This window comes from Capra hircus, chromosome 3 (assembly GCF_001704415.2).
Source record: "Capra hircus breed San Clemente chromosome 3, ASM170441v1, whole genome shotgun sequence".
NCBI lineage: Eukaryota > Metazoa > Chordata > Mammalia > Artiodactyla > Bovidae > Capra > Capra hircus.
The window spans coordinates 8,136,085-8,162,459 of NC_030810.1; the positions used below are offsets into that span (position 1 = coordinate 8,136,085).

The 26,375-nt window shown below is 47.2% G+C and overlaps 1 protein-coding gene across 3 annotated transcripts in view; it reads left to right on the forward strand.

The window, feature by feature from the left end:
* NGEF (neuronal guanine nucleotide exchange factor) overlaps positions 1-26,375 on the forward strand; it is a 127,663-nt gene that overhangs the window by 62,167 nt on the left and 39,121 nt on the right. For 2 of the 3 annotated variants that reach the window (XM_018041089.1, XM_018041090.1), the window contains 2 exons: positions 20,398-20,540; positions 25,853-26,151. In XM_018041089.1, coding sequence (XP_017896578.1) covers positions 20,398-20,540; positions 25,853-26,151 — 442 coding nt within the window. Of the gene's footprint in view, positions 1-19,442; positions 19,697-20,397; positions 20,541-25,852; positions 26,152-26,375 lie in introns of those variants that run through there. The other variant, XM_018041091.1, reaches the window with a different exon arrangement.

Here is a 26,375-nt window from a genome sequence, read left to right on the forward strand (position 1 = left end):
CATCAAACACTTCTCCCATAAATATCCATCATAAAGCTTCTAGGAATAAGATTATTATTCTACATATTCACAATGCTCTTCTCACACCTAAGAACATTCACAGTCATTCCATAATCTATCTAATAGCCAGTTGACATTCAAATTTCTTCCAATTTTTCCAAAATATCTTTTCTTTTTCTTGGCTTTAGGATATCAGTTCCCTGACCAAGGATTGAACCCAGGCCACCAAAGCGAAAGCACTGAGTCCTAACCGCTGGACTGCCAGGGAATTCTCCCCTAAAATCCCTTTTACAGCTGGGGTTTGCATTGTTGTTGTTCAGGTGCTCGGTCGTGTCCGATTCTTTGCAACCCCATGGACTACAGCACCCCATGCTTCCCTGTCCTTCACAATCCTGGAGTCTTCTCAAACTCACATCCATTGAATCGATGATGCCATCCAACCCTCTCATCCTCTGTTGCCCCCTTTTCCTCCTGCCCTCAACCTTTCCCAGAACCAGGGTCTTTTCCAAACCTGTGAATCAAGGTCTAATCAAATTTTGAGCACGGCGTTTGTTAGATGCTCCCTTTAGATTCCTATAATCTCAACAGTCTCCCCATTTTTTCCCATGACTGACTGTGAAAATCCAGGCTTATCAACTGCAGAATGGCCTCCGTTGTGTCCTTGTCTGACTACATCCCTGTGCAGAGTTGTAACCTGTTCCTTTACTCCCTGTATTCTCCAGCTCTGAGAGTCAGAGCCAGACACTTGGTTAGATTCATGTTAAACATTTTCAGCAAGAATGCATCCAGGTGGTGTGTACTTTAAACAGTACCCTCCAGAGGCATTAATGTCAGCTGGCCTGCTATTCCTAATGCTAAATTTGAGCATTTGGTTAATTCAGATGCTGCCAGATTGCTCCAAAGTAAAGCTATAATTTTTTCCTTTTGCAACTAATAAGTTATCTGTAAAAGTGATAGTTTGAGACCATATATATACCCTCTTTCCTTCACTCAGTGGTTTTAACATCCATAATGATCCTTCCTGAATCAACCATTACGTTGGGAATTGCAAAATGGGCATGTTCTTTTATTCTTCCTTCTTATATTAACCAATATTCTTCAATGAAGAAGTCCTCTTCTTTGTTTTTTGTTTTATTTTGTTTTTAAGTTTTACTGTGAATTCTTGGTAATTATTTGTTTTTGTGGTTTAAATCAATATATCCATTGAATCTATTAGTGTCTTATTCCCGTTGATGTTCAAACTGTCACAAATTTAGCCAGTAAAAGCCATTTAAGCTGGCTTTTATGTCCCGTTGATATATTTCTTCATGTCCTTGAGCACTTCTTCATTATCTGACACAGGAGGATCTTAATATAATTTCTACATCCCAGTCCTAGAGTCAGTCATCTCTCCAAGAAGTCCAAGTTCCCGAAAGGATTTTAAAAATGCAGAATAATATTTAGAAACCAAGATCTTTGGGCTCTATGTGCTCATTACTACAGGAAAGTCATTGCTACTACAGTCGACAGAGCTATGAAACATGTGTGCCTGTGTGTGTATACACACGCACACCTGTGAGTTCACACGGACACCTCCAATTCCAGTCCAACACCCAGCATTCCTCCCCTCCCTCCCTATTCCATATGAGGCCCTCGGTTCTCAACATCGGTGTATTTACTATAGGATAATGCTCTACTCTATGAACACACAAAGAAGAATTTCACAGTTATCTACCTGTACCACAACCAGTAACGAATCTCCCATATTAGCCTCCTAGCGCAGCTGCAACAAAGCACCACAAAGGGTGGCTTAAGAACAGCAGAACTTTGTTCTATCACAGTCTTGGCGCCCACAAGTCCAAACTGAAGCAGGGCCACACTCTCTGAAGGCTGCTGGGGAGAACGTGTCCCCTAGGTTCTTGGGGTGCTGGCCACCCTTGGCTTGCAGATGCTTCTTCTCAGTCTCTGCCAGCATTTTCACACAGTGCTCTCCTGTCTATGTGTCTGTGTCTCTGTGCCCAGACTTCCCTCTTTTTAAGACACCAGTTACTGGATTAGGGCTCATCAGTATGACATCATCTTAAGGCCATGACATCTGCAAAGACCCTGCTTCCAAATCAAGTCTCATTCAAGGTACCAGGCATTAGGCTCTCAATATATCTTTTCAGGGGATACAACTCAATCCAGAACACCTACCAAGTAAAGTTTAAAATGTCTTTTCTCCTTTTTATTCCTAGAATAGATCTCAGTAACAGCAAAAGACAGAACATATTTTAAAAATTGCTTGAACTTTTTTCTCTCATTATGCTATCAATTTGATAATTACTTGGGTTCATTTGTTTCAACTCATTTTCAATACTAGGATTTGATGCTCCCCCATACTTTGAATTTTTCAAAAATGATTTGAATATGTAAAAACATCTACATGGTTATATATTCAAAACTACATAAAAAGTACACTCAGAAAGATCTTACTGTCTACCCTAACTCTGGAAATAACCATCTTTACTAGTTTCTCTTTTTCCCTTCCTGTGTTTCCTATTTGGGACAGGGGTGCAGTGGGGTGTATAATTATATGACTTCCTCTTCTTTAGTTCACAAATCGCATGTGGTCTTCCATACCTTGCTTCTTTCACCTAGCTCTGGAAATCACTCCATGCCAATTCAGAAACACCGTCCTCGTTCTCAGTTCTGCTTCATCCTTTGACTATACCCTGTTGTATTCAGCCAACCTTCTTTGGATGGGTATGTAGGTTGTTTCCAATATTTTGCTATCAAAATAATGCCATGGAGAATGACCTTGTGCACTTTTTCTTTCATATTTCAGGACATGTCTTCAGGGTAATTCTGAGAAATAGAATCGCTGGGTCAAGGGGATAATGCCTGTTGTTTTAATCCAACCAGGCCCTTCTAACAAAATACCATAGAATGGGTGGTTTGTAAGATGCAAACATTTATTTCTCACAGTTCTCAAGGCTGGGAAAGCCAAGACCAAGACAAGGAATCTCTCTAGGGTCTCTTTTATAAGGGCACTAATCTCATTGATGAGGACCCCACCCTCATGACCTGATCACCCTCCAAAAGCCCCACCTCCATCACTCCAGGGGTTAGGGTTTCAGCATATGAATTTGTTGTTGCTGTTCAGTCGCCCAGTGTGTCCAGCTCTGCAACCCTACGGACTACAGTACGCCAAGCCTCCCTGTCCCTCACCATCTCCTGAAGTTTGCCCGAGTTCATGCCCATTGCATCGGTGATGCCACACAGCCATCTCATCCTCTGATGCCCTCTCCTCCTCCTGCCCTCAATCTTTCCCAGTATCAGGAACTTTTCCATGAGTCAGCTGTTTGCATCAGATGACCAAAATACTGGAGTTTCAGCTTTAGCATCAGTCCTTTCAAAGTGTATTCAGGGTTGATTTCCCTTAAGATTGACTGGTTTGATCTCCTTGCTCTCCAAGGAGATACATCAACAGCATCTCCAAGGAGACTGTCAAGAGTCTTCTCTAGCACTGCAGTTCAAAGGCATCAGTTCTTCAGCGCTCTGCCTTCTTTATGATCCATCTCTTACAACTGTAAATGACCACTGGGAAGACCATAACCTTGACTATATGGACCTTTGTCAGCAGAGTAATGACTCTGCTTTTCAATGCACTGTCTAGGTCGTCACAGATTTCCTGCCAAGAAGCAGGACCTCATGGCTGCAGTCATCATCCACAGTGATCTTACAGCCCAAGAAGAGGAAATCTGTTACGACTTCCACCTTTTCCCCTCTTATTTGCCATGAAGTAATGGGGCTGGATGCCATGAGCTTAGCTTTTTTAATATTTAGTTTTAAGCCAGTTCTTTCACTCTCCTCCTTCACCCTCATCAAGAGCCTCTTTAGTTCCTTTTCACTTTCTACCATTAGCATGGTACCATCTGCATATCTGACGCTGTTGATGTTTCTCCCGCCTGTCTTGATTCCAGCTTCAAACTCATTCAGCCTGGCATTTCTCATGATGTGCTCAGGGCATAGGTTAAACCATCAGAGTGGCAGCAGACAGCCCATCCTTTCTCAATCTTGAACCAATCAGTTGTTCCATACAGGGTTCTAACTGTTGCTTCTTAACCTGCATACAGGTTTCTCAGGAGACAGGTAAGATGGTCTGGTATTCCCACCTCTTTAATAACTTTCCACAGTTTATTATTACCCACACAGTCAAAGGCTTTGGCATAGTCAATGAAACAGAGGTTGGTATTTTTCTGGAATTTCCTGTCTTCCTCTATGATTCAGTGAATGTTGGCAATTTGATCTCTGGTTCCTCTTGCTTTTCTAAACCCGGCTTGGACATCTGGACTTTCTTGGTTCACATAATGCTGAAACCTAGCTTGCAAGATTTTAAGCATGACCTTACTAGCATGGGAGATGATTGCAACTGTCCGACAGTTAGCACATTCTTTAGCACTACCCTTCACGGGAATTGGGATGAGGATTAACCTTTTCCAGTCCTGTGGCCACTGCTGGGTCTTCCAGATTTGCTGACATATTGAATGCAACATCTTGATGGCATCATTCTTTAGGGTTTTGAATAGTTCTACTGGAATTCCTTCGCATCCACTAGTTTTACTAACAGCAGTGCTTCCTAATCCCCACTTGACTTTGCTCTCCAGCATGTCTGGCTCTGGGTGGTTGACCACATCATCGTAGTAATCCAGTTCATTTGGATCTTTTTTGTACAGTTCTTTCATGTATTTTTCCCATCTATCTTGATCTCTTCAGTGTCTACTAGTTTCTCTACCATTTATGTCCTTTATTGTGCCCATCTTTGGGTCAAATGCTCCCTTGATATTTCTGATTTTCCTGAAGAGATCTCTAGATTTTCCCCTTCTGTTACTTTCTTCTAGTTTTATGCACTGTTCATTGAAGAAGGCCTTCTTGTCTCTCCGTGCTGTTCTTTGGAAATCCATGTTTAGTTGGCTATACCGTGTCCTTTCTCCCTGCTTTTCGCTGCTCTTCTTTCTTCAGCTATTTGTAAGGCCTCCTTAGATGACCACTCTGCCTTCTTGCTTTTCCTTTTCTTTGGGATGGTTTTGTTCGCTGCCTCCTGTACAATATTACAAACCTCCATCCATAGTTCTTCAGGCACACTGTTAACTAGATCTAATTCCCTGAATCTATTCATTACCTCCACTGCATATTCATAGGGGATTTGATTCAAGTCATTCCTGGCTGGCCTAGTCATTTTCCCCACTTTCTTTAAGCCTGTCTTTTGCTATGAGAAGCTGATGATCTGAGCCACAGTCGGCTCCAGGTCTTGTTTTTTGCTGACTGTATACAGCTTCTCCATCTTCTTTGGATGGGTCTGTAGGAGGACACTAACAGTCTGGGGCTTCGCTGCTACTGCTGCTGCTGCTGCCAAGTCACTTCAGTCGTGTCCGACTCTGTGCGACCCCATAGATGGCAGCCCCCCAGGCTCCTCTGTCCCTGGGATTCTCCAGGCAAGAACACTGGAGTGGGTTGCCATTTCCTTTTTCAATGCATGAAAGTGAAAAGGGAAAGTGAAGTCGCTCAGTTGTGTCCGACTCTTCGCGACCCCAAGGACTGCAGCCTACCAGGCTCCTCCGTCCATGGCATTTTCCAGGCAAGAATACTGGAGTGGGTTGCCATTGCCTTCTCCTTCCCTGGTGGCTCAGCAGTTTAAAAAAAAAAAAAAATCTGCCTTCAACGCAAGAGACACAGGAGATGTGGTTTTTATTCCTGGGTCAGGAAGATCCCCTGGAGTTGGGCATGGCAATCCACTCCAGTATTCTTGCCAGGAAAATCCCATGGACAGAGGAGCCTAGTGGGCTACAGTTCAGGGGGTCGCCACAGAGTCAGACACAACTGAAGCAACTGAGCACGCACGCACACACTTGGTCCATTGAACTTCTGTGGTTCTGTTAGTTACGGGCTAGTTCCCTTCCATATGAGGTCGAACAGTTTTGCTCTCCCATCAGCAATGCACAAGCGCCTGTATTATCCCCTGAAGATTTTCATGTTGGTCATAACAGAAATTTCAGTGCACTCCATCTTTAAGACACACACAGTCAGTGGAGATTAACAGTCTGTGATGGAAACGGAGGCCTTGGGTTAAGAAGGGACACTGTGTATGCTCAGGTGCTCTCAACAGGAAGGAATTTTCCGGTTCTATTCTGTCATTTCTCTGACTCACAGTGTCAACGAGGCTTTCCTCTCTCCTGGTAAAAATCCATCACTTCTTACAGAAAACACTCAACTGATGACAGGTTAGAGTCTCCTTCTTTTTAAAGAACAAATGCTAATTTCAAATGCGAGAATGCTGAGCTTAAGACCCTCCTCTGAGACTCCCTACAAAAGACCCTCATTGTTAGGAAGAAAAGAGAGACAAATAAGGACCATCTTACCCTGAGCCTAACAAAGAAACAGGCCTCAAGATCCCGCTGACTCTGTGACAAATAAAAGCTACTCCAAGGGCTGAGCAACACATTAGAAATAGCAATAATTTAGCATGCAATCTTTACCACGTGGAAAAAATGAGACACGGGTTTAAAATTAGGAAAAGAAGCATCAACTGGTCAGCTCAGGGGAGGGGTGAAAACAAATAGGTAAAGAAACAAGAATGAAATTTCACTTCTCTGCTGGTAAGCTGCTGTTTCCCCCAGGAAATGATGGTATTTCAGCTACCAGTACACTCACTTGCTTAGGGAGTAGCAAGGAGAAGAGGTTGAGGAAAGGGTTTGGGAACATTTTTCTGACTGTAATTTACTGAGAAACGGAGAAGAGACCAAAAGAACGCCTGTGCTTTCAAGCCTCCTCCACGTCACCTCCATTTGGCGATGATGTCTTGAATGTCCAGGATGCACAAGGTCTCTGCTGACATAGTTGTGGGGGAGGGAAGCATTAGTCAGGCTGAGGCCTGTCTCCATGCACAGTCCAAGAGGACAGAGAACTCATTCTCCAAGAAAATGATCACACCTCAAGAGCAGCCCTGGTGAAGTGCTACAGGAGATCCTTAGCCATGGGATGGGATGCAGGGTGGGCTTCATGGAGGAGGTGGCGTTTAAGCCAGCGCACTTGGGACACAGCCATTCAGGAGGGCAGGGAAAGGCTTGTGATGTTAGGAGAACTGCCTTTTACTGGAGGCAGTCATTTCTCTGATGACTGCTTTAATGAGACCAGGACTTCAGTGAAAAAAAAGCAGCATTCTGGTTTGGAGTGTACACGTGGGTTTGTGGAAGGTAATGGGGGATTTCTGGGGGAAAAAGACTATTTATACAACCAGGCAGATCAGAATATCAGGTAAGTGCTTTAATTTTAGAGATGCCAGGAAGTAATCTACTGTAAAACTTGAATTCGTGAGTCTTTGGAAACTGAAGAGCTTTTTAAAAGATAGGTTTATGTAATGAATTGAGTTGTTTTTCCCCCAAGTACATCTAGAGAATGTACCCTAATGAACTGTACTCAGCTCCTCTTTTCAACTTCATCAGGACTCCCTATGGTCATATGAACACTTCAAACTCATGTTCTAAGGGTATGCCCACTAAGGGATTGATGTTTTCAAGTAATTTGTTTCCCCTTATTACATAAGTGACACATTTATTGCAAAAAAAAAAAATTGTTTTAAACACATATGAGTTAAAAGATGAAAATTCCCTCAGAATCTGACCGATCAACTACTAGTACTAGGAAATATTCTTCAGTCCTTTTCAAACATATAAGTATGCTTAAAAGTCTATAAAGTCTAACTCTATAAACAAAATAAGATTGTACTACCATCCAGGTTGGGAATCTACTTTCCTAGTCAATATATTCTGGGCATCTTTCCAGATTTTTCAGAAATCATTTCAGGGACTTCTCTGGTGGTCCAGGGGTTAAGAATCCACCTTGCATGCAGGGGACACAGGTGTGATCCCTGCCTGGGGAACTAAGATCCCACCTGCCAAGGAACAACTGAAGCACACCTCATTGTGTGCTGCAACGAAGAACTCGCCTGCCACAGCTAAGACACGATGCAGCCAGATAAATGAATATTTTTTTAATGAATAAATAAAAGTATGTTCTCTGCTCCAACAAAAAAATATCACTTTAATGATATTTTATTTTACAGACATGTCATAATTTTTTTTTATTTTATATAGGAATATAGCCAATTAACAATGTTGTGATAGTATCAGGTGAACACTGAAGGGCCTCAGCCATACATATATATGTATCCATTCTCCCCAAACTCCCCTCCCATCCAGGCAGCCACCTAACAATGGCCGGGGTTCCCTGTGCTGTGCAATCGGTCCTTGTTGATTATCCATGTTAAATATTGCAGTGTGTACAGAGATGTCAAAATTTAAATGGTCAATCTCCTATTATTGGACAGTTAGGCTACTCCAACTATTCCATTATGATAAATAACACCATAATAAACATTCTTATCGCTAACTTTTCACATAGATTCCTACAGTTCATTAGGATACATTCCTGGAAGTACAATCTCTTTGGGCTTCCCTGGTGGCTCAGAGGTTAAAGCGTCTGCCTACAATGAAGGAGACCTGGGTTCAATCCCTGGGTCAGGAAGATCCCCTGGAGAAGGAAATGGCAACCCACTCCAGTATTCTTGCCTGGAGAATCCCATGGACGGAGGAGCCTGGTGGGCTACAGTCCTAGGGGTCGCAAAGAGGTGCCAAAGAGTATGAACATTTGCAGATTTATGAAGTGAATGCCCTCTAGAAAGGTTGCATGAACTCACACGCCCACCTCCAGAAGCAAACAAGAGTTCACAGGGCTTGGCTAACACTGGCTGATCGGTTTTTTAATTCTTTGACTTCTGTGTATCTGATATGATTTTGCAATGTCTTGCTTCGTCTTTATTATAACATTCCTTTGTTTATTGCACACTGTGGTCACCAGTTCCCTTATTTCAGAGCCTTCAAATAGATACTCCCAACAGTAGTCAAAAGCTTTGAATTCCTGGGATGAAAGGCATTTTTGTCAACATGGTGATGGGCAGTCAGGGCCTAGAAGCAGGCACCCTGTCTGGTAGGGCACCTCATCCACGCCTGTAATAGCTCCTGTAAAGCGACCAGTCTCTACCAAAGACCTCTTGGTCTTTTTATGAGACTCTAAATTCTTGAACGTTTAGTCCTGGTGACTCAACATAGAACATTCTTTCTAGTAGATGTTAAGGGCAAGGTGGTTTGTTTCAGTAGGAAATAAGAAGTTTTTGCTCTACTTACTTCTTGCTAAAGAAAGCATTTCTCTAAAATCCAATTATTTGCAATTTTCAAGGAACAATGTATGAACAATGTCTAGTTATTAATTTTGTCAGCTATTAACACATGCTTTTCCTTCAAGCCTATTGTATTTATGAATGGACATCTTTTTCTTTCTGGTGTCATACCTTAAATAATTTTACTACATTTGGTTAATAGTTAAGGCAATGCATTCTCCATTACAATAAGTGCTGCTGCTGCTGCTAAGTCACTTCAGTCGTGTCCGACTCTGTGCGACACCATAGACGGCAGCCCACCAGGCTCCCCTGTCCCTGGGATTCTCCAGGCAAGAACACTGGAGTGGGTTGCCATTTCCTTCTCCAAACAATAAGTGCAGACTTCCAAATAATAATAATAATATCATTTTCTATGTATATAGCATACTATAGTTTACAAAATGGTCTAATTAATATAGGACTAAATTAGATCTAATATATTATTTGTAAAGTGATTTAAAATGATTAAATGTCTAAATGGAAGGAACTAGGGTATTAATGCCTTCACAGTTTGAGTTCCAACTAAAAGTGTATAAATCCTAATGGCCACAATCTAACATGTAACTGATGTGTACAGAGGCAACTCACAATCTCATTTTATCTAAATTTCATCCTCAACATATTTTGGAAATAACCACATTTTCCCTTCAGTTCAGTTCAGTCGCTCAGTCATGTCCGACTATTTGCGACCCATGAATCACAGCACGCCAGGCCTCCCTGTCCATCACCAACTCCCGGAGTTCACTCAGACTCACGTCCATCAAGTCAGTGATGCCATCCAGCCATCTCATCCTTGGCAGTCCCCTTCTCCTCCTGCCCCCAATCCCTCCCAGCATCAGAGTCTTTTCCAATGAGTCAACTCTTCACATGAGGTGGCCAAAGTACTGGAGTTTCAGCTGCAGCATCATTCCTTCCAAAGAAACCCCAGGGTTAATCTCCTTCAGAATGGACTGGTTGGATCTCCTTGCAGTCCAAGGGGCTCTCAAGAGTCTTCTCCAACACCACACTTCAAAAGCATCAATTCTTCTGCGCTCAGCCTTCTTCACAGTCCAACTCTCACATCCATACATGACCACAGGAAAAACCATAGCCTTGACTAGACAGACCTTGGTCAGCAAAGTAATGTCTTTGCTTTTGAATATGCTATCTAGGTTGGTCATAACTTTTCTTCCAAGGAATAAGCGTCTTTTAATTTCATGGCTGCAATCACCATCTGCAGTGATTTTGAAGCCCAAAAAAATAAAGTCTGACACTGTTTCCACTGTTTCTCCATCTATTTCCCATGAAGTGATGGGACCGGATGCCATGATCTTCATTTTCTGAATGTTGAGCTTTAAGCCAACTTTTTCACTCTCCTCTTTCACTTTCATCAAGAGGCACTTTAGTTCCTCTTCACTTTCTGCCATAAGGGTGGGGTCACCTGCATATCTGAGGTTATTGATATTTCTCCTGGCAATCTTGATTCCAACTTGTGTTTCTTCCAGTCCAGCGTTTCTCAAGATGTACCCTGCATAGAAGTTAAATAAGCAGGCATACAGCCTTGACGTACTCCTTTTCCTATTTGGAACCAGTCTGTTTTCCCATGCCCAGTTCTAACTGTTGCTTGCTGAACTGCATATAGGTTTCTCAAGAGGCAGGTCAGGTAGTCTGGCATTCCCATCTCTCTCAGAATTTTCCACAGTTTATTGTGATCCACACAGTCAAAGGCTTTGGCATAGTCAATAAAGCAGAAATAGATGTTTTTCTGGAACTCTCTTGCTTTTTTGATGATCCAGCGGATGTTGGCAATTTGATCTCTGGTTCCTCTGCCTTTTCTAAAATCAGCTTGAGCATCAGGAAGTTCAGGGTTCACGTATTGCTGAAGACTGGCTTGGAGAATTTTGAGCATTACTTTACTAGAAGGTGAGATGAGTGCAATTGTGTGGTAGTTTGAGCATTCTTTGGCATTGCCTTTCTTTGGGATTGGAATGAAAACTGACCTTTTCCAGTCCTGTGGCCACTGCTGAGTTGTCCTAATTTGCTGGCAGATTGAGTGCAGCACTTCCACAGCATCATCTTTCAGGATTTGAAATAGCTCAACTGGAATTCCATCACCTCCACTAGCTTTGTTCATAGTGATGCTTTCCAAGGCCCACTTGACTTTACATTCCAGGATGTCTGGCTCTAGATGAGTGATCACACCATCGTGATTATCCGGGTCATGAAGATCTTTTTTGTACAGTTTTTCCGTGTATTCTTGCCACCTCTTCTTAATATCTTCTGCTTCTGTTAGGTCCAGACCATTTCTGTCCTTTATCGAGCCCATCTTTGCATGAAATATTCCCTTGGTATCTCTCATTTTCTTGAAGAGATCTCTAGTCTTTCCCATTCTGTTCTTTTCCTCTATTTCTTTGCATTGATCACTGAAGAAGGCTTTCTTATCTCTTCTTGCTATTCTTTGGAACTCTGCATTCAGATGCTTATATCTTTCCTTTTCTCCTTTGCTTTTCGCCTCTCTTCTTTTCACAGCTATTTGTAAGGCCTCCCCAGACAGCCATTTTGCTTTTTTGCATTTCTTTTCCATGGGGATGGTCTTGATCCCTGTCTCCTGTACAATGTCACGAACCTCATTCCATAGTTCATCAGGCACTCTATCTATCAGATCTAGGCCCTTAAATCTATTTCTCACTTCCACTGTATAATCATAAGGGATTTGATTTAGGTCATACCTGAATGGTCTAGCAGTTTTCCTTACTTTCTTCAATTTAAGTCTGAATTTGGTAATAAGGAGTTCATCATCTGTGCCACAGTCAGCTCCTGGTCTTGTTTTTGTTGACTGTATAGAGCTTCTCCGTCTTTGGCTGCAAAGAATATAATCAATCTGATTTCGGTGTTGACCATCTGGTGATGTCCATGTGTAGAGTCTTCTCTTGTGTTGTTGGAAGAGGGTGTTTGCTATGACGAGTGCATTTTCTTGGCAAAACTCTATTAGTCTTTGCCCTGCTTCATTCTGCATTCCAAGGCCAAATTTGCCTGTTACTCCAGGTGTTTCTTGACTTCCTACTTTTGCATTCCAGTCCCCTATAATGAAAAGGACATCTTTTTTAGGTGTTAGTTCTAAAAGGTCTTGTAGGTCTTCATAGAACCGTTCAACTTCAGCTTCTTCAGCGTTACTGGTTGGGGTATAGACTTGGATTACCATGATATTGAATGGTTTGCCTTGGAGACGAACAGAGATCATTCTGTCGTTTTTGAGATTGCATCCAATTACTGCATTTCAGACTCTCTGGTTGACCATGATGGCTACTCCATTTCTTCTGAGGGATTCCTGCCTGCAGTAGTAGATATAATGGTCATCTGAGTTAAATTCACACATTCCAGTCCATGTTAGTTCGCTGATTCCTAGAATGTCGACGTTCACTCTTGCCGTCTCATTTGACCTCTTCCAATTTGCCTTGATTCATGGGCCAGACATTCCAGATTCCTATGCAATATTTCTCTTTACAGCATCGGACCTTGCTTCTATCACCAGTCACATCCACAGCTGGGTATTGTTTTTGCTTTGGGTTCATCCCTTCATTCTTTCTGGAGTTATTTCTCCACTGATCTCCAGTAGCATATTGGGTACCTAGCGACCTGGGGAGTTCCTCATTCAGTATCCTATCATTTTGCCTTTTCATACTGTTCATGGGGTTCTCAAGGCAAGAATACTGAAGTGGTTTGCCATTCCCTTCTCCAGTGGACCACATTAATGCTCCTATTGGTCAAAGTATATCACATCACCCACAATCAGAATCCTCAGACCCCATGTGTTTCTGGCTCCTTGGTTAGTAATGTTCTAAACAAACCCATATTCCAGGACCTCTCTCATTTTCTGCAGTTTCAGATAAAACAAAGCATTATAGTGTTTTACCCATGAGTTATTTTGGGGAGCCTGTTTTGAGAAATACATTTCCATCAAGGCCATACAATTGTCTGCATCTCATAATTGACTATATGGCCACTATTTGTCTCAGCCTTTGAAGGACAGTACTAGGGACATGCGAACCATCAAAGTGCTTTGGAAATTCCGACATTTCACCAGCCACGTAACATCATCCAGGCCTCTCTCATGCCTGGAAGTGGAGCAAAGCTTGGTTGCCCATTTTTTATTCCAAAGATGTATTCAACAGAGCAATGTCAAATCTTCGGCAACTAAGCCCTAAGACCACAATGCCTGCTTCCCGTGATCACTGAAACCTGTCCAACACTCACGTATCTCCCTAAACCAGACAAATATTTGCATGCATCTCTTCATCCCTCTAGATTTTTCCCTATTTAAGCAAAACTATAACAATCATCCACCCTAGCAACCACGTCAAAAAAGAACAAAAACAAAACGCTCCTCACTTCACCAAAACAGTGAATCTGGTTTTCATAGGTTTTTTGACTCACCACAGCAGGTCTGTTACAGCCTCAACACTTGATGCATCAAACCCCAGAAGCCTGCTAGTTCCCAAAGAGGTCAGTTAAAGAAATATCTCCATTAACCAAAGAAAGGCAAGATGTAATACCAAGGGCGTGCTAATATTAGCTATACTCAACAACTGCAGAAGACGGCAACAGAACAGCTATCAACTTCCCCACATTTTTTGATTCCCTGACTGTTTCCCGATGCCTCCTGGATGGGCAGGATGCTGGAGATGCAGAGATACATGACATCTTCAGAGCTGCCCCATCCCCACACCTCAGGTCCCTAGGAAGAGGAACCATGAAAGTGGGTAATAACAGCAGAGCAAAGACAGAGCTGTGGTTGCTCTTGGGGTGACTCAGCTCCCTGGGTCAGAATGGATGCCATGATATCTCATTTTTTTTGACTAGTAATGAAGGTTAAAACACCAATCGTTTCCCACCATTTTGGCCTTTGGAACATCTGCTTTTGAGAACTGACAGTTCAGATCTCTTGCCAATATTTGATTGAGTATTTCTGCTTGTTTTTCCCTTGCCGATTTTGGAGACCTTTATCATAGGTATAGTGAATATCTTCTCTCATTCTGGGAGACAGAAGCCTCTCCAGGCTGCACCTTAACTCCATTAGCAAGGAAGTGCTGGCAAGGTACTGGGGTGGGGGAGGTCACTGAAGACAGCAGATGGGTGGAAACAGATGTGTTTGAGGAAAACTAACCCGCCAGCTGTGTATGGGGCAGACTGAGGGAGAGAAAAACAGATGAAGAAAACTGAAGGCTGTAAGAGGAACATAGTCACCGTCCTCTAGCTGGGTTCAAGGTTTGCAAAGTTGGGGACAGCCCACAAGACCCTCATCAGTTCCAAAATTCATGAGAAGGACTCAGGGCTATTACTTACGATTATGGTTTATTACAGTGAAAACTACAATTTTAAATCAGACAAGGGTAGAGACGCACAGGACAGCATCCGAGAAAGTTCCAGTCGGAACTTTCAGCTGTCTTATCCCTGTGAAACTGCAGACAGAGCCAGCGTCCCTGGGGAAGAGTATTTGACAATACTGCCAGCCAGGAAGCTCCTCTGGGCCTGGGCGCCCGGGGTTTTTTACTGGGGCTCCATCAGCTAGAACTGACTGAGAACCCAGGCGGCTGACCACCATCCTCAGCCCCTCTGGAGGCTGAGCTGTTGTCACACAGCCCGAAGCCTCTACCTTATCTGATGTGGCCCCAGCCCCTGGGTAAGCAAAGACACTTTTAAGCCAATTCCAATGGCTTACTAGGTCACCTCCCAGGAGCCCAAGGAAAAGGCCAGACCTCTCTTTAGGTAAGATTAATAAACAGGGATAAACTCATTGTCTTTGAAACATTTCCATAACATGTGACGATCCCACATTTACAAATGAGCCTCATGGTAAAAAGCAAGGAAAAATCTCCACCTCCACATCACCAGTAAAATACTTCCAACTATGCAACAGAAGAATCTACTTTCAGAAGAGTTTTCTTGGGGGGAAATCATCTTATCTCACCAACTCATTGGAATGAGTTTGAGCAAGCTCTGGGAGTTGGTGATGGACAGGGAAGCCTGGCATGCTGCAGTCCAAGGGGTTGCAAAGAGTCAGCCACTACTAAGCAGCTGGACTGAACTGAATGGCTTCTCTTGGAGCTGCAGTGAGAGACACTATGTCTTGTCCTTTTCCTAATTGTCCTAACTTGGGAGGTCCACTTAGCTTCTGTGGATTGACGGCTGGCACTGCCTCTCTGGTTTAAATGTGTTGATTTTCAAGGCAACTGAATAAGTCTTAAGAGTGACAAAAATAAATTGTGTTTATTGATTTAAAATATATAGTTAATTAAGAGTTAGCAAGTACCTGTTTTTAGAAGATTTTAAGTGTATATTTGAGGATTATCTTCTCACTACAGAGTCACTTTCCAATTAGATTCAAGCATACAGATGCATTTTAACGTTTAGTAATCTGGTGGTATACCATATGACCCTAAATTCTTGAAAAGGATTTATTTATTCGTTTCTTTTACTTGGCTGCATGAGATCTTTCCTTTCCACGCACAGGCTCTCTAGCTGTGCCATTCAGGTTTAGTTGTCCGGAGGCACGTGGGATCGCAACAAGTTCCTCAACAAGGGATCAAACTGAGCCCCCTGCACTAGAGGGCGGATTCTCAACCACTGAACCACCAGGGAAGTCCCCCTAAAAATACTTAGAATAAGAAAACAGAAATTTGCAGTTCCTTATCCCACACAGTGCAGTCTTGACTCGCTAGCACAGACTTCCAAAATCGGCCACTAGCCAGCCTTGGGATCTTGGGCTTGTCATCTCAGCCCTCTGGTTCTGCTTCTTCTTTTTCAAAATAAGATCTGGAGCAGATCATTTCTAAGCTTCCTTCTGCTTTTAACCATTCTCCCTCAGAATAAAGTTAACATTTTATAAACATGAAATGTTATGTTTTGTAAACACAGATAAGAACTCCTGAAGGCTGAGGTTGCTACATACATAAGAATCCACTTTGTTTCTAATATTTACCTTTTGTAACCCAAAGTAATAAATAATCTTTAGATAAAATACATAAAAATTAAAAAAATTTTTTAAGAAACATATCATTAATTCCTTAACAAACATTTACAGAGCAACAACTATGGACTAATGCAGCATAAATACTTGAAATATTTACCTGTACTTTATTTTGTGAATGATTCAGAACAAAATGTCAGTTAGAGATTTTAATAATAGCCTGCCCAGTAAGCACCAAGTGTGATAGAAAATAGAACATGGGGAATGGAATGTAGCTTCAGGTGCTATGCCTTCAGAACTCAGTGACTTTCTAAACTGATTTTATAATTAGAAGGATATTTTTAGCTTATTTTTCAATTGGAAGGTTTTATTATACTCATCTTAATATACATAATTTCACTTGAATATTTTCTGATTTTAAAATAAAGCATCTTTCCCCCTCGGTGCAGCACTGTGTTCCCAGGTTCCGTTTAGTTTTATACCGGGTTTCAGGGGCGCTGAAACTGCGCAAAGCAGCCCGTCCCAGTGACTGCCCACCCACTGCACCTCCTGGGACCCTGAGGAAAGACACCAGGACGCCAGGGAGACCAGTGCCTGTCTCAGTGTAGGGACGGCCCCATTCACCTCAAATACACTGCCAGGCAGTGCCGCCGGGTACACGGAGCTAAAGGCCCAGGGGCGATGCCCTAGGGAGCCTCAACCAGGAAGGGTGAGGACTTAGGGGGTGGAGTGGGCAGAGTCTTAGCAGAGGAAGTTGGCAAGGAGCGGCATACCTGGTAAAGAGCCTGTTACAGAGCCAGCAGGTGGCCTTCACCCACAGGGGTTGGGACCCCAACAGAGGTTTGTAAGCAGAGAATAGACAAAAGCAGACCCATAGGTTAAAAGGGGGACAGAGAGAAGGCTGGACAGAAAGAGTGAAAGTGACCCAGTCGTGTCTGACTCTTTGCGACCCCGTGGACTATAGAGTCCGTGATGTTCTCCAGGGCAGAATACTGGAGTGGAGCCTTTCCCTTCTCCGGGGATCTTCCTAACCCAGGGATGGAACCCAGGTCTCCCTCACTGCAGGTAGATTCTTTACCAGCTGAGTCACAAGGGAAGCCTGAACAGAGGGCGGGGGGTGGGGGAGTGGGGGTTCCAAATACCAAAGAGGGGACTGCTTTGAAAGCCTTTAGGGATTCAAGGGACTCAGTGAGGCATTGACCAGGGGGTGACATGACGTACAAGAGCACTCGAGGCTGGCTCTGGGTTCTGCCTGGTCTCCTGGTTGGCTGGGGAGGCATCCAGCAGGGCGAATGTTCGCACTGGTGGAGTATTTAGCAGACATTCGGTGGAGATGGCCAGTTGACAGATGAGAGTGCAGAGCTCGAGAGAGGGCTGTCTGGAGATACTCAGAATGAATCGAGGGAGGGGCTAGGGTTGGAAAAAAAGATGACCAGATGGTTGTCGTGCAAATATCCTGAGGCCTTAAGGGCAAGAAGAGACCAGACCTGTTCATTCTGGCCCTTCGCAGGGGAATGGGGCTACAAGGCAGCTATAGGAACCGGTTTGTGTCAGCCTAAACACCTATTGTTGAATGGAATGTGCCCGGATTGCCAGGGGCACCCGCTGTATTCTGTGTAGGGGAGTTAGTTCCCTCCAGGCAAAAAGAACTGACTCGTTTGAAAAGACCTTGATGCTGGGAAAGATTGAAGGCAGGAAAAGGGGACGACAGAGGATGAGATGATTGGATGGCATCAGCAACTCAATGGACATGAGCTTGAGTAGACCCCGGGAGTTGGTGAGGGACAGGGAAGCCTGGCCTGCTGCAGTCCTTGGGGTCGCAAAGAGTGGGACACGACTATGCGACTGAACTGAACTGAGGCAAGAAGGCCCCTTCCCAAAATGCTTTCTCACCTTTGCTGCAAGCTCTAGGCAGCTGGCTAAGGATGTATTAATACCAAATGGCTAGCTAGTCAGTGAACCCCTCCCACCAGGAGTATTTGCATCAAAAAACAGGAAATTTGTTAATTTAAACAAATGCCCCGTGGGAGGACCGTGCAGGGGAAGGTGGGGAGATTTCCCACTCTGGTCTACATTGTACTGACCTGCCCCCAGGTACCCTCCGGAGAGCTGGGTTGGTCTTGGCCCACAGAGACGGCTGTTGGGCATCCACACCGCCCAGGGGAGCGGCGAGGGGGGAGGGCTGCGCGCAGAAAAGGACTCCGGAGATTGCAGCCACTTGTCTTGCTGGACTTGGAGTCGGGTTTTGGAGTCTTCCCTCTAGATTTCTGCTTCACACCCTACCGCTCCCACTCCCCTCCACTCCAGGTCCCCGTGTTTGCTCTCGGTATCCCTAAGCCAGCTGAACTAGCTAACACGGAGGCTGTTGTTGTTCAGTTGCTAAACGTGGCTGACTCTTTGCGACCCCGTGGCCTGTAGCCTGCCAGATTTCTCTGTCCATGGGATTTTCCAGGCAAGAATACTGGAATGGGTTGCCATTTCCTCCTCCAGGGGATCTTCCATGGCCAGGGATCGAACCCACATCTCTTGCTTGGTGGGCAGTTTTCTTTACCACTGAGCCAGCCACCACGGAAGCCCTTCCGAAAGTCAGTGTGAGTGGGCAGGGGAACTGACTGGAGGGCTGAGGACACTTTGCTCCGCCTCCTCTCGCTCCCCTGTACCCATCTCGGGCCGCCAAGGCCTCGGGGTACCTGGGGGCAGCCAGACTCCTCCGTGAGAGGCCTCGGCGCTGGCCCCCTCTCCATAGTCTGGTCAGCAGCAGACGCCCTCGAGGGTCCCTCTCGGGGCTGGACCCGGCGCGGCAGAGGCGGGGGTCTCCTGGCTGGTCCCTGTGAGGGACCGCAGAGGATGTGCGGCGTGGGCAAGGCAGGGGTTCGAGGGCGAACCGGGCAGAGGGTCACCTCGCCCCTACCTTCCAAGCTCGCCTCGCTCTCTGGCGAGGTCTGGCTAGATGTCGAGGAAGGGCCGAGAAGACCAAGATCGCAGCGCGCCGGCCCCCACGCATCCTGCCCTCCAAGTCTCCTCTGGCGGGGCAAGGCCCGCGGCCGAGGAGGGAGGCGCGGATCCGGCGGGAAGGTCCCGGGCCGCAGTCGGCGCCCTGTGGGCCCGGGTCGCGACGGGTCCAGGCTCCCCCGCCCGGCTGCCGCCCGGCCTCGCCCCCGCCGCGCGCGCCCCTCCCGCCTCCCCCGTTGCCGTGGCAACCCCGGGAGCCTCCAGGCGCGCGCCCGCCCGCCCGCCTGCTGGAGCGCTCGGCGGCGGCGGCGGCGGCGGCGGCGGCGGCGGCAGCTCCGGCTCGAGCCGAGCGCGCGGTGACCCCGCTCCGGAGCCCATTCGTCGTCCCCGGCCCGGCTCGGGGCCCCCAGCGCGGCTCCCGACCCGGCCCCAGAGCCGGCCTGGCTGCCGGCCCTCATGGAGCTGCTGGCCGCAGCCTTCAACGCCGCCTGCGCCGTGGACCACGACAGCTCCACCTCGGAAAGCGACGCGCGCGACTCAGCGGCGGGACACCTGCCCGGCAGGTGAGGACGAGCGGCCGTGCCGACCCCCGAGCGCCGCTGCTGCGCGTCTGTGGCCCCAACTCGCGTCTCCGGCCAGGGACGCCTACCCGAACGGCGTGTCCCCCGCACCCCTCCCCGCGGACCCCGCCGCCCCTCACTGCCCCCCGCGGCCCCCCGTCGTGCCGGCACGCCGCCTGGGGTCGGGGGTGCACCCCAGCCGGACACCCTGGGCCCCGTCCCGGCCGCCTCCCGCGCCCTCTCCCGGGCGCCCTGGGCGCGCGCGTCCCGTTGGGCTCCCAGTCTCCGCGCCGCGTGGCCCTGGGGCGGTCGCTCCCCGGAGGGCACAGGGGGCCGTGTGACCGCGCGCGGCGCGGGGTGCGCAGTGCGCGCAGGGCTCCTGGCCGCGGGACCCGTCGGGGCGGCCGCTCGGCGCCGCGGAGAGGGCAGGGCGCGCCAAGTTTCCGACGCCTGCCCGCGAGCTCCGAAAACATGAAGGTCTGGGCGGGCTGGGGTGGGAATGAATCACCCGGTCGAGCCCTGGTGTGGTGACAAAAAGGGCCTGTGGAGCTCGCTTGGCCGGGAGGGGCGGCGGCGGCTGCGGCCGCTCGGCCTGGACATCCCGGGCAGAGTCCAGCTGGCCAGGGCCGCCCTTGCGGACGCCTCTCGCGGGCTGGCCGAGGTGGGTCGCTGCTTAAAAATAACACGCCCTGCCCCTCCTACAGCGAGTCGTCCTCCACCCCAGGAAATGGGGCCACGCCCGAGGAGTTCCCGGCCCTCGCCGACAGCCCCACCACGCTCACCGAGGCCTTGCAGATGATCCACCCTATTCCCGCCGACTCCTGGAGAAACCTTATCGAGCAAATAGGTGGGTGCCTCCGGCGGCGGCGCGGCGTCACTGGGGGGAATCGGAGGGCTCCTGGTGGGCTCAGGGTTCCCTGCTCCTGGAATGCCGTTGCGTTTCACCTGGGCAGAACGCACCTGACAAGGAAGGTTATTAATATATTTGGCGCTAATGGTTCCATGCAAAACTGCCGCCTGTTACTAGTAAGCTGTATAACTGGCCTTGAGCAAATGTGTTCCTTTCCTGCTCCCTTGGACAGGTGAACTTGCCCAGCTCTTTCCTGGGCAAGGAGGGCTCTCTGTCCTCTTATCTCTTCTGCCAGGAAGTCCAGGGGTGAAGTGCTTCTGGGCCATGCAGGAGGGAGGGCTCGGTGAGCCACCCCCGCCATCCCAGGGGCCTGGGGTAGACCTGGAGAGGGAGAGGAGTGTGCGAGGCAGGGCGGGGCGAGGAGGGGAGGGGGCCCGGGTCTCTGCAGAGAGTCAGGCTGACTGGAGCCATTCTGGAAGGAGAAGCAGTGACCACCTTTGCTCCCGGGAGGAGAGATACAGTAGAGAGAAGGTGGGGGCCTCCTCACTCCCTGGGTTAGGGAGAGAAGCCTGGTTCCACCTGCCTACCCAGAGTGTGGCTGGACAGCCTGCCTGTCCAGCTGCCGCACAGCTGCAGCTGAGACTCTGTGAAAGCAGATGGTGGAGTGAGAAGGCATCCCAAGAACCCGAGCAGTTGCATTTAAAAGTCAAGAACTGTTGATGACACAAACTAGTTCTCATCGTCCTCACCAGAGGGGGCCGTGAATAGGTAACGTGGGGAATGGGACGGCCTCGAGATCTTTCTGCTCTTTGGTGTTGTCAGAGCAGAGTTTATCATTGGAATTAAAATTTTGACTTGAAAATGTCTTTCCCTAAATTGATCATCATTGTCCCTCATGCCAAACACTCAGGCAGACACAAAGTGTCTCTGGTAGAAGGGGGCTTCCTTTGCCCTGGGATACCGGCGTTTAGGAGACTTTTCAGGCAAGTTCCCTCCTCCCCTGGCTGGGGCTTTTCTGGACTGAACCCTGGGAGGAACTGAGCCCCTGCAAAGCTGAGGGTGGAGCGCTACACAGTTAAGCCTTGCCAGACTCCAGGGATTTTGTTCCCAGCCCCCTGCATGTGGGGCTGGGTGGTGGCGGCTTTTCGCTTTGTTTGCTGGGGCAAATGGAGAGGGGCTGTTCTGAGGAAAGGCACCCACAAAAATCCTTTTGTCCTACCTCGGTCACGTTGCCCTTTATAGCGAAGAGGGCCACCGCGGCCTCAGCATACACTGGGAGCCTTGACTTCCACCCTCCAGAAAGGGATATCTCTGGCTGGGATCAACGTCAGAACTAGGAAGGAAATCGGGGTGGGGGTGGGGAGATCCGTGCCTCGAATCACGGAGAGAGGCTCCCTTCTGCAGCGTGGGCGTGCGGAGACCTCCTTCCTGGAGAGCCAGTGGCATCAGCTCAAGGCTGGGAGTTGGAAGCCCTGAACCGGGGTACTGCGCTCCTCCTGGCCCTGGGTTTCCTGCTGTGGTGAGCAGTGGAGACTGACATCCCCAGGCGTTTCTCCCACCATGGCCTGGTGTCATGGTGAATATGTTTCTGGCTTCTGGGCTGGGTCCCGGGTAAGTGCTCAACAGATGTGCTAAACACGCAGGGCCAAGGCTGCCTCCTTCTCACATCCTTCATCCTCGACTCGAGGCCTATGCCAAGCAGATTCCTACAAGAGGCCAGCTGCTCCCACTTAGCTCAGTGAATGAAGGGGATTCTTTGCCAGGTATCAGGAGAGAACAACACGTTCCTAAAGACGCAGAGTTAAGAGGGAAGGAAAGTGGGAAGACACTGGGCATTTATGCACCACTGTGTTGGACTGCAGCGGCTCCCACTCAGGCCAGGACAGAATGATGTCAAGACTGTGTGTGGCGTGGTATACAGTTGTCGTCATTGCTGGTGGCCCTGAAGATCATAGACCTCAAGGCCCTGTGATTGTGCATGTGTGTGTTTGCATGTGCACACGTGCGTATGTGTCCTGTGGTTGTCTCTGGCACCTAGCAAATGCTTGGTGCCTAGGAGGTCCTCACTAAAAATTAAAATTCCCTGCCCTTTGGAAGTTTCTATCTGAAGAATTCAAAGAAAAAAAAAGATTCTCTTCGAAAAGTAAGATTTTGAAGGACTCCAGGAGCCTTGCTTATCCTCCTTCTGCAGGGCAGCATGGCCAGCCTGATATAGATCATTTTAATTAGGAGAGATGAGAACTAAGCCTTCTAATTCTGCTTGGATATAACACCAGGTGCAGGCTTTTACAGGTAAAGTTAATTTTGCTTAATGAATGTACAAAACTGAAAAACATGATGCATCATCAGTATATCTCAAATACGAAACTTGATCAGCTAATCTAGCTCCTCAGTTACATCTACTTTGTTTCTATTGTAATCTGAATTTTAAGGCTAATAAACATATTACCCAAAAAAATGGTTACACAGTGTGTCAAGATAATCCTTTGTAATCGCAGTAACACCAAGAAAACTGGTATTTAAATTCATACGCTGAAGGCTTCAAAAAGAAGTATGAAGTTTTAAGAAAATGCTAAAATTACTTGTGTTGGGAGTCTTTGGCTGAGTGTAATAGAATATCCAGCTTAAAAAAATAATGACATGAAAGAATGAAAGTATTCTGTTTTAATGGGTCCAGGAATGAGGAAGAAAGTTCTGGAGTTGGTTCAAGTCAAACAGTCACCTAGCCCTTCCCTCCTCCAGTCTTAGCTTTTGGGCTTCATGTCACCGGGTGGCTGCCACAGCTCCACGCCTCACATCCTCAAGCAGCCACATATAAAAACCAATAAATAAATAAAAGCAGCTTGTCCAGGGGTCAAACCCATGTCCTCTGTATTGGCAGGCAAATTCTTAACCACTGGACCACCAGGGAAGTTCCCCTGGTTTCTTTCAGTTCACTTCTGTTCAGTCGCTCAGTCGTGTCCGACTCTCTGTGACCCCATGGACTGCAGCATGCCAGGCCTCCCTGTCCATCACCAACTCCTGGAGTTCACTCAAACTCATGTCCATCGAGTCAGTGATGCCATCCGGCCATCTCATCCTCCATTGCCCCCTTCTCCTCTTGCCCCCAATCCCTCCCAGCATCAGAGTCCTTTCTTTTAAACCTCCATAAAAATAGTATTGAAATCACAGAAGATTAACTGATACAGTGTTGCCAACAATAGTCAGATCTTATGCTCATCACTGAACCGGTTTGTGTAGTGACTTTAAACCTCTGCCATTACAGTTCAGTCTGGGTTGCATTTAGCATAGATTTAGATTTTCTTTTTCATTCCTTTGTCAAATTAATTCCATGTTGTAATCTGCTAGATTCTAAAGTAAAATCACATCATTTTTTTAAAGTAAAGCTATACTAATCATAAAGGATTTATGATTTAGCATTATGGAGCATAAGAAGCCAAGTAATTTAACCCACACGTAATTTATTGGGTTCCTGTTATTTATAAACTATGAATCTTATTTATCCAGCCATTTTTGAGGATTTAGAAGAGGGTCTGTTTTTCCCTTCCTTTTTCCTTCAGGTTAGATGTATTTAGCAAAGAAGGAATAGTAGGTAATATTTATACTCATTGCGTGAGAAAGTGGTTTACAAGTAGTACACTTATTTCCGTTAGAACTTTCCCAGGAAAATCATCTTTTTTTGGGGGGGGGGCAGTTTGTGCTAGGTCTTAGCTGTGGCACACAGGATCTTTGATATTTGTTGCAGCACGTGGGATCTAGTTCCCTGTCCAGGAATTGAACCCGGGCCCCCTGATTGAGAGCATAGAGTCTTAGCCACTGGACCACCAGGGAGGTCCCCATCTTTGTTTTTATAGATAGAAATATTAAGGGCCCCAGTGTTCCCCCAGGCTCCAGACCAGTCCAGCTGCCCACCAGTTCTCTCTGCCTGCGTAGCCATCAGGTGGACCTACATCTCTCCACCACCCTATCCCCAGTCAGACCCTCCTCCCATGTTCCCCATCTCCTGAATAGGGCCATCAGACCGCCCCTGCCAACTGATCACCCAAATATCACTCGTCGCCCGGCACCAGGCCCTGTCTTACGCCTTGTAACTATCCCTGAATCAGGCACACGGCCCCATCCTTCCCCCACCACGGTGTGCGGGCGTGCATCACCGCTCCCCTGGAGAATGGGCATGGCCTCTTTCTTCCCATCTGTGGGCCTCCTACGATGTAGACCAGAGCTGCTTGCCCGAGGGGCTTCCCCTGGGGCTTGCCTTTTGCCAGCAGGATAGATAAGACCCTTGGGGTGACCCTCTTCTCTGCCCAGCCTCATCACCAACAGGGCAGCCCTGCCTCCCCTCTCCCTGGGCCGGGAGCCTTCTTGCCCCTGAACCTTTCTGCTGCTCCTCTGTGGGGAGACCATCCACCACCCTGTGGCCAGGACATCCAAAAAGGAATTTTGCCCCATGGAGATGCTGCATTTTTACTGACTCCTCTGTACCCCCAAATTTCCTTGGAGACTCAGAAGGCACTTATTTCAGATCAGGAAAGTAAATCTGAAAGTACAAAAGAAAAAAAAAAAGAAATGTTTCCCTTTTGAATCATAAGGTTGATGAAATATTGTTTTTTTTTCCTTCATAATGAGAATTTACAACGACTCCCATTTCACCGATAAAGAGACCTGAGTTTTAATACTGAAGCATTTAAGGCTTTGAGAAGCATCCTGCTGGGATGCTGAAACATAATCGGGCCGTTTCCATCGACTCTGCACACATTGGTTATTAACATGACAAGTTCTAGATCCTTGTTGTTTGCTGGTTATGTATGTGAAAAGCATTTATTTGTGCAACTGGATTTTGATTCTATTCAGGGATTTCTTTATACAGAAAGAAAAAATAAACTTATGCGTGCAGATCCTTCCCAAGAAATGAAGACAGAGGCAGTCCGTTCAGTGGCCCTTCCCTGAGACCTGTGGGGGCCTGGCTTTCTTTGTGTTTTCATAGGCAAAGTATTTGCCCTTAATCCCTGGTGGCTCAGATGGTAAAGTATCTGCCTGCCACGCAGGAGACCTGAGTTCGATCCTTGGGTCAGGAAGATCCCCTGGAAAAGGGACTGGCAAACCCCTCCAGTATTCTTGCCTGGAGAATCCCATGGACAGAAGAGCCTGGCAGGCTACAGTCCATAGGGTCACAAAGAGTCAGACAGGACTGAGCGACTGACACTTTGACTTTCTCACATTCAGGAGTTGAAAGCTGTGACTTAATGATTCGGAAAGCTCCGTATCTGAAATCTCTATCGTGTCTTCAAAACAGTTTGATTTTATTTCAGGGCTCCTGTATCAGGAATACCGAGATAAATCAACTCTCCAAGAGATTGAGACCAGGAGGCAACAGGATGCAGAAATACAAGGCGGTGCTGACGGGTGCCCATCCAGCGAGGAGGCTCCGGAGGAAGATGAAGGGGAGGAGGAGGAGGAGCCAGCAAGCCCACCCGAGAGGAAGGCCCTGCCCCACATCTGCCTGCTCAGCAACCCCCACTCGAGATTCAACCTCTGGCAGGATCTCCCGGAGATTCAGAGCAGCGGGGTGCTGGACATCCTCCAGCCGGAGGAGATCAGGCTGCAAGAGGTAACAGGCTGCCCGGGGTGAGAGCTTCCGGTCAGAACAAACGGGTATTTTAACCAGCGTGGGTGAGGCTTCCTCTCTGGGGTGAGTCTGGTTTGCCAGAGGAGTTACTGGCAGGGCACCTCTATCCCCAACATGCAGGAAAATTCACATTATTTCCCGTGCGTGGGTGCGTGCCACGTCACTTCAGTCGTGTCCAGCTCTGCACGACCCGATGGATGGTAGCC